This window comes from Orycteropus afer, unplaced genomic scaffold (assembly GCF_000298275.1).
Source record: "Orycteropus afer afer isolate SDZICR_OR568_19922 unplaced genomic scaffold, OryAfe1.0 scaffold00417, whole genome shotgun sequence".
NCBI classification, from domain to species: Eukaryota; Metazoa; Chordata; class Mammalia; order Tubulidentata; family Orycteropodidae; genus Orycteropus; species Orycteropus afer.
The window spans coordinates 2,444,530-2,461,091 of NW_006922004.1; the positions used below are offsets into that span (position 1 = coordinate 2,444,530).

At 37.0% G+C, this 16,562-nt stretch overlaps 1 protein-coding gene across 1 annotated transcript in view; it reads left to right on the forward strand.

The window, feature by feature from the left end:
- TPP2 (tripeptidyl peptidase 2) overlaps positions 1-16,562 on the forward strand; it is a 133,374-nt gene that overhangs the window by 97,778 nt on the left and 19,034 nt on the right. The window contains exon 25 of the mRNA XM_042782696.1: positions 7,001-7,152. Within this exon, the coding sequence (XP_042638630.1) occupies positions 7,001-7,152 (152 nt within the window). The remainder of the gene's footprint in view (positions 1-7,000; positions 7,153-16,562) is intronic.

A 16,562-nucleotide genomic window follows, 5' to 3' on the forward strand; every position in this document is an offset into this window, starting at 1 on the left:
ATATATATGTAAAGCAATGATGTATAAGACGAAAGAGTTATCTCTAAGCTTTTTAGAAAACTCCAGCACCTCAACATTAAAAAGACAAACAGTCCAATTTAAAAATGGGCAGATGACTTGAACAGACACTTCACCAAGGATATTCAGGCAGCCAACAAACACATGAAGAAATGTTCATGATCATTAATCATTAGAGAGATACAGATTGAAACAACCGTGGGATACCATCTCATCCCAGCATTAAGTTCAACAAGACAGAAAATAACAAGTGCTGGCAAGGATGTGGAGAGATTGGGACTCTCATGAACTGCTTGTGGGACTGTAAAATGATACAGCCACTGTGGAAATCAATATGCCAGCTCCTTAAAAATTTGGAAATAGAAATGCCATTTAATCCAGCAATCCCATTGTTATATATAGATTCTAAAGAAGTGAGAGCCAGGACACGAATTGATAAATGCACATCCATGTTCATTACAGCACTGTTTACAATAGCAAAGACATGGAAACAACCTAAGTGCTCATTAACCAAGGAATGGATAAACTGTGGTACATAAACACAATGGACTACTATGAAGCCCTAAAGAATAATGTAGAATCTGCAAATCACCATATAACATGGATAAACTTGGAGGACATTATGCTGAGTAAAATAAGTCAATCACAGAAGGACAAATATTGTTTTAATCCACTGTTGTAAAAAGTCAAGGAAAGGTTTATGCAAGAAAGGAAACTTTATTTGTTGTTTACCGAGGGTGGGAGGGATAGGAAGGGAAAATTCCTAGATAGTTTGGAAAAAAAGTGTGTGTGTGTATGTAAACCAAACCTACTGCCATCACATTGATTCCAACTCATAGCAACCCCCATTGTGTTTCTGAGGCAGTAAATCTTTTTGGAAGTAGATTCCCCAGTCTTGTTTCTGTTAAGTGGCTGGTGCGTTTGAAACACTAACCTTCTGGTTAGCAGTCAAATGCCTTAGGCCCCGTGCTACCAGAGCTCTGTGTGTGTGTGTATTTGAGCGTATGTGTACGCCAAAGATTGTTAGTAGTAGTGCTGGTGGTGTAGTGCCTAAGGCATTTAACTGCTACCAGAAGGCTGGCAGTTCAAACTCACCAGCTACCCCTCGGAAGGAAGGTTGGGCAATCTACCTCCATAGTGATACTGCCTTGGAAACCCAAAGAGAAGTCACTATGAGTCAAATCCAACTCAACGGCAGTGAGTTTGGTTTTTTAGGGACAGGAGGGAGAGGGAATGGGGAAGCTTTTGTTTGCAGAGCTTTGAGTTTATGCTAATGGTAGTGGGATATTTTGGAAAACGTTAGCAATAATGCTGGCACAACATGAAAACATCATCACTTTTCCCTGAGCTGTAAATGGGGAAGTTGTTATGTCTTGTGTATGTTTTCACCAGAATAAAATATAAAATAAAGACTACAGTAGGTACATATGTAAGCCAGTAACGTGTTTCTTATGACTATCAAGACTTGTATTATAACTGATACATGTACTGTTATATGTCTGGTGGCACAGTCGCTTTTTACAAGAGATATGAGATGCACATGTTGCATATGGGAAACTCTTTCATTCCCTACATCCTGTTTTCTGATTGGGATTTCTGAACTGTATCATAATCTTATGGGACCCCAGACGTATGTGCAGTTACACATTGCCTAAATGGATGTTATGTGGTACATGACTTTATATACCTCTCTCTTTCTTACTATATATGTCTATAGATGGAGGGGTGGGTGGGTAGGTAGATAGATAGATAACTGTATAAATATAGGAATCTGGTGGCACAGTGATTAAGCACTTAAGTGCTAGCAGAGAGGTTGGAGGTTTGGACCCACCTGCCACTCAGCAGGAGAAAGATGTGTTAATCTATTTCCATAAAGATTATTATAGCCTTGGAAATGGTTTGGGTCCACTTCTACTGTGTTGATAGGGTTGCTATGAGTCAGAATCCGGTCAGTGGCAGTGGTTTGGGTTTTGGTGTGTATGTGTGTGTTTATAAAATTGTATTTGTGTGTGTGGATAATTGACTCTAGGTTTCAGTAACTCTGTATTGTATGTATATCAGTGAATATACTTATCACTGTTTTTTTTTTTTTATTTCATAGCACTATGAAAGAATATAGGAGCTCTGGTAGCATAGTGGCTAAAGCACTTGACTGCTAACCAGAAGGCTGGCGGTTCAAACCCACCAGCCGCTCCTCGGAAGGAAGGTTGGGCAATCCTACTTCCGTAGTGATACTGCCTCGGAAACCCAAGGAGGGGTCGCTATGAGTCGGGGCCGACTCGATGGCACATAACAACAACAACAACATGAAAGAATATAATTATTTTTACCGGATAACAAGTGGCTTTCGCATGTGGTTTTAATACTTAAAATTATGTTTTACTTTTTTTCAAGCTATTAAAATTTTGCACTTATAGTTCTTAATAATTGAACTAAGGATACTGCAATGTTTTAACAAAAATGTAAACAGTGATATGTTATGTTGCCCTAAGAATAGTTATTGGTTAGATGGGTGGGTGTGGCTTTTTTAGGTAATATTATTGTTCAAATTGAACGTTGTTAAAATGCTTTGTCAAGAGCTGGAATCATATATATATTTTACTGTTAAGTATCTATCATAGAGAACTTATCTTGCTCTGAAGATTCTTACTGACTGTCTTTAAAGTATAGTCAATATTTCTCTAGTTTCAGTGGTACAAACAATTTCTTTTAAGTTAACACTGTGTTAAGATCTTGAGAAGTGAATTGTGAAGATGCTTTAGGACAAAAGACCATGATGAAGCAAATGAAAAGTAACTGCCTTTAGGAATTTAAACTATCCATTTTTAATTTTAATATAAAAATATCCTCAAATATTTTGTAAGATATTAGCATTTATAATTACTGATTTGATACATTTAATATGTAAAATGCTTATTGCCAACACTTGATTTGTCCTAAGCTTGTTCATTGTAAACGTGTTCTTTGTGTTTTAGTGGTGAGATCGTATTTGCTATATAATTTCTTCCTCGTTTGTATAGTTTTTCTTTAGATTTCAGTTTTAATTCTAAATTAATTTTAATGGGCTTTTCATTTTAAATTCTGTTCTGTTTTTTCTCTAAGCAATAATAGCACGTGCCTTAACTCTGAGTTCCAAAGGTGAAATTTTCTCTTATAACGAGTAGGCTTCCTAAAGTGCTTTGCCTTCTCCCTGATAGAGCTAGAGGGCACAGGAAACTAAGGAAGGCACACACTGATTTTAAATTGAATGTAAACTTCCAGATTTTTTCCTTCAGACAGTGTTGTTCACACTCTGAGACACAAGTTCGCAAAGAAGCATGATTCCAAGGAACGAATAAAACCAAACCAACTCACTGCCGTCGAGTTGATTCCAACTCATAGCAACCCCATTTGGGTTTCCGAGAGGGTAAATCTTTACAGAAGTAGATTGCCCAGTCTTCCTTCCACTGAGCAATGGTGGCTGGTGGGTTTGAACTGACAGCCTTCTGGTTAGCAGTCAGATGCCTTAGGCATTATGACACCAGAGCTCCTTAAGGAAAGAATAGAAATATATTAATAGAGAGTAAATGTATGGACCATGTATACCTTTAGTTCTTAAATATGTTGCCTGGTTTATACAGATGACACTAAAGCAGTCTATTTCGGTAAGAGCTTGGTGGTAGATTTTCAACTCAGAAGTTTCAGGCACCGTAACTTGATTTTGCCCAAGGCAGTTCTCACCCAGAAGAATAAACCTTAAGGAGGAGAAGAATGGGTGATAGGAGGCCTGAAAAGCTTTCCCAAGCAAAAAAATGTGTTTCCCTTTCCCTGTTTCACACTTTACATAAGACCTTTGTTTGTCTTTGGTTAGAGGTGTTCTCTCTCCCTGACCTCAGAGGGAGAGAGTAGCACCTGAAAGCTAGAAATGTACTTGTGTGGTTATTGTGTATTAAAGTGGCTTTATGTGCTTGGAGTTATATGGAAATAGTAATTATTTTATGTTTTACACTATTAGAACTATAACAATAGTTCCTAATATTTTAATTATATTTCTATTAGTACTGTTATAATTATTTTATACCTCAAAGTACAGATTGTGAAAATTATGTCGATGGATATATTTATGTATGAGTTACACATAAACTTCTTACTTTGGTGCGGGGAAGGGACTTGTGATCCTATTTGTTATTTGACCTGTGTTAAGTTTTTTCTGGAATTACTGTGATTAAGGCAGTAAAAGTCTTTTTGGTAACATAATTTGTTCCAGTTTTAGAAACTTTGTTAATTCAAATGAATAAGATTTTAAGTTAACAGCATTTTTAATACAAACCTGAAGGTAGAATTTGAGAATTAACTTAATAAATAACAACTTAGTTAAGGATATCTAGTTATTGTGCCAAAAACACATCTAGTATGTATTGAATTCATGACCTGATCACATGATTTCATGTTCAGGATGATTTTTCATAAGTAATAATATATATGCCAGTAATTGTGGAAACAGAATAAAATACGTGTAATTACACTCCATATCTCTGTTCTCTTTAAAACAAAACTTCTTAAGGAATCACCTATACTTGTTCAGGCTCAGTCTTAATTGGCTTTTACTCCTTACTGTTCACACTCAAACTGTTCTTTTCAAGGCAACCAGCAACCTCTGTGCTGCCAGATTCTAGTTATTTTTCCTCATCTTAGCCACAGTTGTAGCTTCATGACTCTTAAAGCTGCTTTTTCCTCAGGACTTCCATAATCCTAGATTCTTTTTGTTTTCTGTCTTTCTCACTCAGAATTTCTAGGTATTAGAATGGTTTAGACCAAGTCCTGGACTTAGTCTTTTCTCCTTATACTCCCTAGTTGATCTTTTTCATCTCTGTAGTTTTAAAAACCATGAGAAAAAGAAAACCCTTTTGGTTCTACCTTCAAAGAATAACTCTTACTTTCTCCATTTCTACTGCCTGTTCTTTGGTCCACGTAGTCTTGGGATTTCTGGGATTGCTTCCTAACTTGTTTCCCTACCTCTCCTTTTGCCTTCTACAATCCAATCTCCAAATATTATCAAGAGTTATTATTAAAAAGCAACCAAAATCTTAATCCATATGGTATCCGGCATCATTAAACAAAAAGCAGAAGTCTTTAATCTTGTCATTCCCTTGCATAAAAACCCCTCTGGAAGGCTTTTAGAATAAAATCCATGTTTCTTACCATATTCTGTCAAGCCCTACTTAATATTACTGTTGCCCATTATGTTCAACACATACAACTGTGCTTGCCATATGCAAAGTTCAGGTTTTCTCATTTGCTCTATTTTCTACCATCAAATACTAATTGTTAGACCAGATGAGGTTCCCTCTTTCATTTAGGTCTCTGATAACATATTACTGTCTCAGACTGGCTTTCTATCACCACTTTAAATTGGCCACCCAGTTACCTCTTAAGGAGCCCTGGTGGTGCCATGGTTAAAAACGCTGTACTACTAACTGAAGGGTTTGTGATTTGAACCCACCCAGTGACTCACTAAGAGAAAGAATGGCATTCTGCTTGTAAAGATTACGAACGCACTGCAGTTGAGTCAAATCCGACTCATGGTGATCCCTCCTTGGGTTTCCGAGGTGGTATGCTACAGAAGTATATATTGCCCAGCCTTCCTTCTGAGGAGTGGCTGATGGGTTTGAATTGCCAGCTTTCTGGTTAGCAGGCAAATGCCTTAGGCACTAAGCCACCAGAGCTGCTTATAGCCTGGAAAACCCTAAGGGGCAATTCTACTCTGAGTCAGCATTGTCTTAACAGCAGTGGGTTTGTTTTTTGGTTCAGATAACTATTGCCTACCTTCCCCCACTAGCATATATGTCCCATGATGGGGAGGAAAAATCTTGTTTATTTTGTTCTTCACCTGTGTTAGAACATTACCTGGCACATCACAAGGGGTCAGTAAATCCCATTGAATGAATAAGAAAGAAATTCCTTTTTAAATTTACCAAGAGAGAAAAGAGGGAACTCTGGTAGCATAGTGCCTATGACACTTGACTGCTAATCAGAAGGCTGGCGGTTCAAACCCATCAGCCACTCCTCGGAAGGAAGATGGGCGATCTACTTCCATAGTGATACTGCCTCAGAAACGCAAGGAGGGGTCGCTATGAGTCAGGTCTGACTCGACAGCACATAACAACAACGACAGAGGAAAAAAATGAATTAAAAAAAAAATTAACTTATTACCCCCTTTCTTGGATATAAACTGTGTACACTCTCCACTCTAATTCTTACCCTTTCTGAATATAAAGTCAATCCTTATTATTCACAGATTTCATATTTGCGTATTTTCCTACTCACTAAAATTTATTTGCAATCCCTAAATCAATACTTATAGTGCTGTCACAATCAAAGATGTGTCTGTGTAAATAGTGGAAAATTTGAGTTGCTTGACGCATTAGGATGGTTTGATATTCATTAATTCAATGTTCACAGGGACTTTATAAAACATAGCTACCATGAATAAAGGAGCTCTGGTAGCATAGTGCCTAAGGCACTTGACTGCTAACCAGAAGGCTGGTGGTTCAAACCCACCAGCCACTCCTCGGAAGGAAAGTTGGGCAGTCCTACTTCCGTAGTGATACTGCCTCGGAAACCCAAGGAGGGGTCGCTATGAGTCGGGGCTGACTCGACGGCACATAACAACAACAACAACAACAACCACCATGAATAATGAGAACTGACAAGGCTTATCAAGGAATACTAAGAACGCCAAATAGACAAACGGAGAAGAGCTTGTTCTTATCTCCTTGGCTTAAAAGGAAATATTTAAAAGCATCAGTACTTGAAAGTTTGGGAGAAAATTATTTTGATAACAGATTTGATTTTTTTAATGTATTGTGGCCCTTAGAATTTGGAATAAAATAAGATACAACTCAAGTGTACCTTATTCTACTTGATACTCATATATTGAAGATTATTTTAAAGTATGAAAAATTAAGCCTATTTATCTAAGAATATCTTTCCACATTTATAGGATATAATCCCTGTTCATTACTACCTAATACCTCCACCAACAAAGACTAAGAATGGAAGCAAAGAAAAAGAAAAAGATTCAGAAAAAGAAAAAGATTTAAAAGAAGAGTTTACTGAAGCATTACGAGATCTCAAAATTCAATGGATGACAAAGTAGGTTTTTAATGAATTTTAATCCTCTAAATGTTTATCTTTATTTTTCCAATTATAAATAATATTATGTATAGATGCATAAGGAGCTCTAGTGGCACAATGCCTAAGGCATTTTCCTGCTAACCAGAAGGCTGGAGGTTCAAACCCACGAGCTGCTCCTCGGGAGGAAGATTGGGCAATCTACTTCCATAGAGATACTGTCTCAGAAACCAAAGAATGGGGTCACTGTGAGTCAAATCAACTCGACAGCAGTTTGGTTTTGGTTTTTGGATATATGCATAGGCTATATTCAGAAATGTTAACAGTTGATGATAAGTACTTTTATATGTATTTTTTAAATCTTTATTTTTATAATTACCTATTTGTTCTGATTGCTCTTGGAAGAGAATTTTATTGAAACATAAAGGAGCTATTAAGAAATAAAAATCACTTCTTATTCACCCTCCAAATATTATCATTATCTTATTAATTTTCCTCTTTATACATGTACCATAGTGTTCCTAGGTAGGGCACATGGTTAATGCTTAACTACTAGCCAGAAGACTGGTGGTTTGAACCCGACCAGAGGCACCTCAAAAGACAGGACTGGTGATCTCCTTCCCAAAGGTCACAGCCATTGAAAACCCTACTGAGCAGTTCTACTCTGCATGCACACGGGATCACCATGAGTCAAGGCCAACTCACTGGCGGCTAACAAAACATACATGTAGCAGTGTAAATTACTTTGTGTCCTAGATTTCCAATTACTGTTTGTCATTTAATAATCCTTTAAAATAATATTTTTAATCACTATAAAATATATTTAAATATTTTAAAAAATGTATTTTATAGTGATTAAAAATGTTATTTTAAAGGATTATTAAATGACAATCAAACAATAATTGGAAACCTAGGACACAAAGTAATTTACACTGCTACTGTATAAATACATGGGAGCTCTGGTAGCATAGTGCCTAAGGCATTTGACTGCTAACCAGAAGACCGGCAGTTCGAACCCACCAGCTGTTCCTCAGAAGGAAGGTTGGGGAATCTACTTCCATAGTGATACCGCCTCGGAAACCCAAGGGTTTTCACTATGACTCAGGTCTGACTCAAGGGCACATAACAATAACAGTATAATATATAGTCCTATCTATTATATTCTATTTGAATAGATACAATATAATCTATTTGAATATTTTATTTGTTATATATTTACTTATACCTTTATTACTATGTAATGCTTATTTTCATCCATACTTTTAATGATTTCTAGTTAACCACATCCAAACCAAAAACCAAACCCACTGCCATGGAGTCAGATCTGACTTATAGTGACCCCTTCTTGGATCCAAGGCGGTATCACTAGGGAAGTAGATTGCTCAACCTTCCTTCCGAGGAGTGGCTGGTGGGTTTGAGCCACCATCCTTCTGGTTAACAGTCACATGCGTTAGGCACTCTGCCACCAGAGCTCCCTTACCCACATAGTATTTTTTAAAGTACAGTTATGCAATCAGAAATGTAAAATTTTTAAAGTCATCTTGGTAGGTTTTGACAATTGCTTTCTGCAATGAATATAACAATTTATACTCCATCCAGCAGTATATTCTGTTCTGTTCCCTGTAACTTTGCCAACAGTTGGCCACACAATTAAAAATATAGCCTTGCTAATACAGTGTGCAGAAACAAAACAGAAGAAAGACAACATTGCTGTTTTAAACTGTATTTCTTTATAAGGTTGAGTTTTTAACGTCTTATTGATTATGTAGCTTCTATCAATTGAAAATGTTCATAGCTCATTTTTCTATTGGGACATTAGATTTTTCTTGTCAATTTGAATTTTTTAATATGTTGTTGTTGTTGTTGTTATGTGCCATCGAGTCGGCCCCGACTCATAGCGACCCCTCCTTGGGTTTCCGAGGCAGTGTCACTACGGAAGTAGGATTGCCCAACCTTCCTTCCGAGGAGTGGCTGGTGGGTTTGAACCGCCAGCCGTCTGGTTAGCAGGCAAATGTCTTAGCCACTATGCTACCAGAGCTCCCAGAATTTTTTAATATAGAAGATATTAACTCTTTGCTATATTTGTGACTAGTTTTTCCCCAGTTTATTTTTTCCCTTACTTTGTTACATCGCAGAAATTTATTTGCATAGTTCACTTTATTGCTTTTTCCATTTGTGTTATGCAGTATTTGTTTTACATAGTTTTTACTCATTAGTTGAATATTTGTGCATCCTTGAAGTTACCAAATATAGGGAACAGAAGTCATCATAATAAGAAAATATTCCTAATGAATGAATCATTTTACACTATCAGTCCACATTCACACATACCTTACCACTTAAAACTAACTTACATCTCCATCAGAAGTCAAAGTGTTTAGGTCAGTTTTGAATGATCGTATAATGACATTAACTGTTAACAATACACTGTAAATTCTTCAAAAGTGAAATTGCCAACAATTTGTGGATCTTAACAGGAGGTATTGTCATGGAAAGAGATGGACAAAGAGAAACCTGCCAGAACCACTGGCATCCCGATACAACTGAGGATGTACCCAAGGCTAGATCCCCTGAGGCATACTGCTTCAGGCTGGAATGGGGAATATATTCACCTCAAATAATCCAGATAGTCACTAAACAAGTACTGATTACAAGACCTGAGAGGAATAGGGGTGACCAGTTTCCAGAGGTGCCACAATATATTTTGTTTCCACCAAAAAAAAAAAAAATTACGAGACAAGGAACACAAAGATATGACACAAAAGCTACAAGAAAAGCAGGTACTGAAATAGCTGTAAGAGTGACCAGATGTCAGATTTAACAACAACAAAAAAAATCTTCAAATTAACTATTATAAACACGTTCGCAAAACTGAAGGGAAGCTTGACTAAAGAAGGAAAGGAAAGTATGATGTCAGTGTCGTATCAGATACATAATTTAAAAATAAAAAGGAAATTCTAGAGCTGGGTAGAAAAATAACCTAGATGAAAAATTAACTGAGAGGTTCTCAACAGATTTGAACTGGCAAAAGACAGAAATAGCAAATATGAATATAAATTGTTAGAGATTATGCAAGGCATAAGGATGAAAAACGATCAGAACCTTGGAAATGCAGGATGCCATTAGCACACCAACATGTGTAATGAGATAGCAAAAGGAGAGGAGAGCGAGAACAAGCAGAAAAAATACTAGAAGAAATAATGGCTGAAAACTTCCTGAATTTATTGAAAAACACTCAATTAAATAATTAGGGAGCTCGGTGAACTTCAAATAGAACAAATGCAACGAGATCACCAAAAAGTATAGTCAGAAGTTGGAAAGTCAAAGACAAGAAGGAAGTATTGAAAGCAGCAAGACTTGTCACCTACAAGGGAACCCCCAGAAGATTAAGAGTTGACTTCTCAGTAGAAACAATGGAGGCCAGAAGGTAATGGTAACATTCGTTTATATATAATATAAAACCCTGAAAGAGAAAAATCTTCAACTAAGAATCCTATATCCAGCAAAATAACCACCCCCCAGAGGAACAAAAAATGAGAAAATTATTTGCTAACAGACCAGTAGTAAAGGAAGTTCTCCACACTGAAAGTAAATGACTCCAAATAGTAATTTGAATATACACCAAAAGAACAAAGCACCAGTTAAGGTGTTTATGGAATTATAAAAAGACAGTAATAATCCATATATTTTTCTTTCTTCTCTTTACTGATAAGAATAATTTGTATAAAATAATATTTATGCAATGTATTATAGGGCCAATAACATACAGAAATATATTTCTAATATATTTACCAATAACAGCAAAAAGAAGGTGGGTGGACATTTCTTTAGGGCTAAGGAAATAATTGCAGATGGTAAAGAGATATAACAGTGTATTTGACTTTGTAACATTAAAAGATTTAATGTGTATAATAATAATAACAAAAAATATGGAAATGGAAATGGAACTGTAGATGGGTTACATTTCTGTATCTCTGTTTTTAAGCTAGGATACATCTGAAGCTTATTGTAGTGAGATGTGTGTGGTAAGCCCAGGAACATCCAATAATAGCAAAATGTGTTTTGTTGATGGTGCATGAAATATTCTCCAGGACACACTAGGCCATAAAACAAACCTCCGCAAGTATAAAGGAATAGACGTAGTACACAGTGGAATATTGGATATCAACAAGAGAAATTCATATGTTGTTAGGTGCTGTCAGATTGGTTCCGACCCATGGTGACCCTGAACAGACCCAGAACAAAACGTTGCCTTCCTTTACCATCCTCACATTCATTGCTATATTTGAGCCCATTGTTGCAGCTACTGTCATTCTATCTAGTTTTGAAGGTCTTCCTCTTTTTTGCTAACCCTCTACTTTACCAAGGTGATGTCCTTCTCCTGGGACTGGTTCCTACTGATAGCGTATCCAAAGTACATGAGATGAAGTCTCTCTATCTTTGCTTCTAAGGAGCATTTTGGCTGTATTTCTCCCAAGACATTGGTTCATTCTTCTGGCAGTCCAGTAATATGTTTAATATTTTTTGTCAACATCATAATTCAGATGTATCAGTTCTTTTTTATTCATTCTCTAGCTTTTATCTGTGTCTGAGGCTGGGTTCTCTAGAAAAGCAAAAACAATGGAGCTTAAAGAGAGAGAGAAAAAAAAATTATCTCAAGGAAATGGCTAATGCAATTGTAGAGCCTGGCAAGTCCCAAGTCCATGGGTCACATGTGAAAGTGGAGGCTCCTCCTGACTCATGCAGTGCAGTGGCTCACAAACCCAAGATCGTCAGGCAGTACAGCAGACTGCTGATTTCGGAGGCTGATGAATCCATGATCAGTAGGTTAAATGCCAGGCTGTTGACTCACAAGCTGTGAAGGCAACGATCCCAAGATTGGCAGACAACACAGCAGGCCATTGATTCAAGTCCAGATGATAAGCCAGATGCAGGATCTCTAGCAAAAGCCAGGGAGCTGTGCCCAAGCTTTTCCATATATATTAGTAGAAGGCCAGACCCTGAAGAAACTTCCTTTCAACTGATTGACTGCTCATAGCACATTTCATCATGGAGGTAATTGCATTATATCTGATCTCGTCATGGGAGATGGCGACATCTTAATGCCAAACCACTTAGAATCATTGTTCAGCCAAGTTGACACACAACCTTAACTAACAGAACCTGCATATGAAGCAATTGGAAATGCCATGGCTTATATCAGGCTCACGTTAGACTTCAAAGTGACGTCTTTACTTTTTAATTCTTTCAAGAGGTCTTTTGCAGTACATTTGTCCAATGCAGTAATAATCCATATATTTTTGTCATTTGATTTCTTGACTGCTGCTTCCATGGGTTTTGATGGTGATCGAAGTCAAATGAAGTTCTTGACAACTTCATTCTTTTCTCTGTTGCTTATTGTTCCAATTGTAAGGGTTTTTGTTTTCTGTATGTTAATATGGAATCCATACTGAGGCTGTAGCTTTGATCTTCATCAATAAGCATTTAAAATCCTCTTCACTTTCAGCAAGCAAGACTGTGTCTCTGCGTATCACAGATTGTTGATGAGTCTTCCTGTAATCATGGTGCCACATTCTCCATATAGTCCAAGTTCTCAGATTATTTGTTCAGCATACAGATTGAATAAGTATGATGACACAATGCAACTCTAACATACAGCATTCCTAATTTTAAAAAATGCAGTATCTCATTGTTCTGTTGCACAACTCAACTCCCTCTTGATCTATGTATGGGTTCCACATGAGCACAATTAAATGTTCTAGAGTTGCCATTTATCTGCAAAGGTATATATAATTTGTTATGATCCACACAGTCAAATGCCTTTGCATGGTCAATGAAACACCACAGATAAACATCTTTCTGGTATTCTCTGCTTTCAGCCAAAATCCATCTGATATTAGTAGTGATGTCTCTTGTCTTATGACCTCTTCTGAATCCAGCTTGGATTTCTGGCAGTTCCCTTTCAATGTACTGCTACAACCATTTTTGAATTATCTTCAGCTGAATTTTACTTGCATGTAATTGTAATGATATTGTTCAAAAATTTCCACATTGTCATGCATCACTTTTCTTTAGAATGGGCCCAGATATGAATCTCTTCCCATAGATTTGCCTTCCAAATCTCTTGGCATAGATCTGTCTTCCAAATCTCTTGGCATAGATAAGTGAGCACTTGCAATGTTGCGTACATTTGTTGAAACATTCACTTGGTATTCCATCAGTTCCTAGAGCCTTGTTTTCTGCCAGTGCCTTCTGTGCAGCTTGGACTTCTTCCTTTAGTACCATTGGTTCTTGATCATATGCCACCTCCTGAAATGGTTGAATATCAACCCATCCCTTTTTATACAGTGACTTTGTGTATTCCTTTCATCTTCTGTTGATGCTTCTTATGTCATTCAATATTTTGCCCATAAAACCCTTCAGTATTCCAACTCGAGTGTCGAATTTTTTCTTCAGTTCTTTCAGCTTAAGAAATGCCAAGCATTTCTAATGCCAGGTCTTCGCAGTTTTCATTTTGATAGTTTACTTTGTCTTCTTTAGCTGCCCTTTGAAATCTTCTGTTCACTTTTTACTTCATCATTTCTTCCATTTGCTTTAACTGCTCTACATGCAAGAGCAAGTTTCAAGAGTCTATTCTGACAATTATTTTAGTCTTTATTTTTCCCCCTGTCTTTTTTATCATCTTTTACTTTCTTTATGTACAATGTCCTTGATGCCATCCCATGGCTCATCTGATCTCTGGTCATTAGAGTTCAGTGTGTCAAATCTTTTCTTAAAATTGTCTCTAAGTTCAGATGGGGTATGCTCATGGTCATATGTTGCCTCTTGTGAACTTGTTTTAATTTTCTTTAACTTCAGCTTCAACTTGAGTATTAGTAATTGATGGTCTGTTCTGTAGTTGACCCCTGGCCTTTTTTCTGATTGATGGAATTGACCTTCTCTATCATCTACCTCCAAAAACTTAGTTGATTTGATTCGTGTGTTTTCATTCCATCCAGTGAGGTCCATGTGCACAGTCAAAGTTTATGTTGTTAGTAAAAGATATTTACCATGAAGAAGTCATTGGTATTGCAAAATTCTGTCTTGCAGTCTCCAGAATCATTTCCGTCACCAAGGCCATATTTTCCCACTACCCATCCTTCTTCTGTGGAAACTTTCACACTCCAGTCACCAGTAATTATCACTGCATCTTGATTGCATGTTTGATCAATTCCTGACTGCAGAAGTTGGTAGAAGTCTTTAATTCTTCATCTTTGGCATTAATGGTTAGTGTATAAATTTGAATAATAGTATGTTAACTGGTCCTTGTAGGCATATGAATATTATCACTGACAGCATTGTACTAACAAATGAATCAAAGAGGAAATCAAATGAGAAAAACAAATGCTTTGAGTTAATGAAAAACAAAGCACAGCATAACATAACTTAGATAAAGAGATGCAGTTAAAATCGTGCTTAGAGGTAAAGCATTCCAATCTCTCCACATCCTCGCCAGCATTTATTATTTTCTGTCTTGCTGAATTTTGCTACTAGTGCTGGGCCAAGATGCTATCACATTGTTGTTTTGATATGCATCTCTCTAATGGCTAACGATTGTGAACATTTCTTCATGTGTTTGTTGGCCTCCTCAATATCTTTGGTGACGTGTCTATTCATGTCTTCTGCCCATTTTTTAATTGGATTATTTGTCTTTTTGTTGTTGAGGTGTTGGAGTTTTCTATAAATTCTAGAGATAAGTCCCTTGTCAGATACATCATTGCCAAATATTTTTCCCAATCTGTAGGTTCTTTTTTGATTCTTTTAGAGAAGTCTTTGGAAGCACATAAACATTTAATTTTTAGAAGGTCCCAATCACCAGTTTATCTTCTGCTGTTCATGTATTTTCGGTTATGCTTCAGAGTCTGTTTACACCATATATTAGAGCCCCTAAATTTGCCCCTATTTTTTCCTTGAGGACCTTTATACTTTTAGTTTTCACATTTAAGTCTTTGATCCATCTGGAGTTAGTTTTTGTGTATAATGTGAGGTACAGATCTTGTTTCACTTTTCTGCAAATGGATGTGTAGTCTTGCCAGCACCATTTGTTAAATAGACAATCTCTTCCCCATTTAATGGATTTCAGCCCTTTGTCAAAGATCAATTGACCATAGGTCAATGGATCTATTTCTGGGTTCTCAATTCTATTCCATTGGTCTTTGTGTCTGTCATTGTACCAATACCAGGTGGTTTTGACTACTGTGGTTGTATAGTAGGTTTTAAGATCTGAAAGTGTGAGACCTCCTACTTTGTTGTTCTTCAGTAGTGCCTTACTTATCTGAGATTTCTTTCCTTTTCACATGAAGTTAGTGATTGGTTTTTCCAAATCCTTAAAGAATGTTGATGGGATCTTGACTGGGATTACACTGAATGCATAGATTGCTTTGGGTAGAATTTTAACAATGATCAGTCTTCTTATCCATTAGCATGGTATGTTCTTCCATTTATGTAGATCTCTTACACTTTCTTGAAGTAGTCTTTTGTACTTTTCTTTGTGTAGGTCTGTTGTGTCCCTGCTAAGATTTATTCCCAAGTATTTTATTTTTGGGGTAGCTATTGTAAATGGTACTGATTTCCTTATTTCTTTTTCAGCAATCTTTTTCCTGGTGTAGAGGAATCCAACTGATTTTTGGATGTTGACCTTGTATTCTGCCACCATGCCAAAAATCTTAGTTAGTTCCAGTAGTTTTCTTGCTGAGTCTCTTGGGTTTTCTAGGTATAGAATCATATGATCAGCAAATAGGGATAGTTTGACTTCTTCCTTACCAATTTGGATGCTTTTGATTTCCCTTCCTTGCCTTATTGCCCTGGCTAGGACTTACTATACAATGCTGAATAAAAGTGGTAATAGAGGGCATCCTCATCTGGTTCCTGTTAACAGAGAGAATGGTTTCAGTCTCACGCCATTGAGAATAATATTGGCAGTTGGTTTTACACATATGCTCTTTATTATGTTGACTAATGTCCCTTCTATTCCCATATTGCTAAGAGTTTTGATCAAGAATGGGTGTTGGGGTTCCAGCAAGATGGCGGACTAGGCAGAAAGACTGCATAGACCCTCCTCAACAAAGAAAAGGGAAACCAATAAACACAGACACAGAAGATAATCCTTGACCACTGAGCCTTGAAGGGAAGGATATAGAAGTGGACTAAACCTCAACTAGCAGAAGAATTTGCGTGAAGATACCAAAAAGGAGATATACAGAGCTGTGGTCTGGCAGCGATCCTGATGGCACAGACAGCTTGGAGATTCCCGAGGACCTAAGAATTAACCTAAAAATCAGCCCTGCTAGCCAAGGACTGCACAGAGGACTGCTCTGGTGGCTGGGGAATAAACAGAGAAGGTGAAGAGAAAGGCAGGATGAGCTGTGGACTTTTGCCGGTCCAAAGGGTGT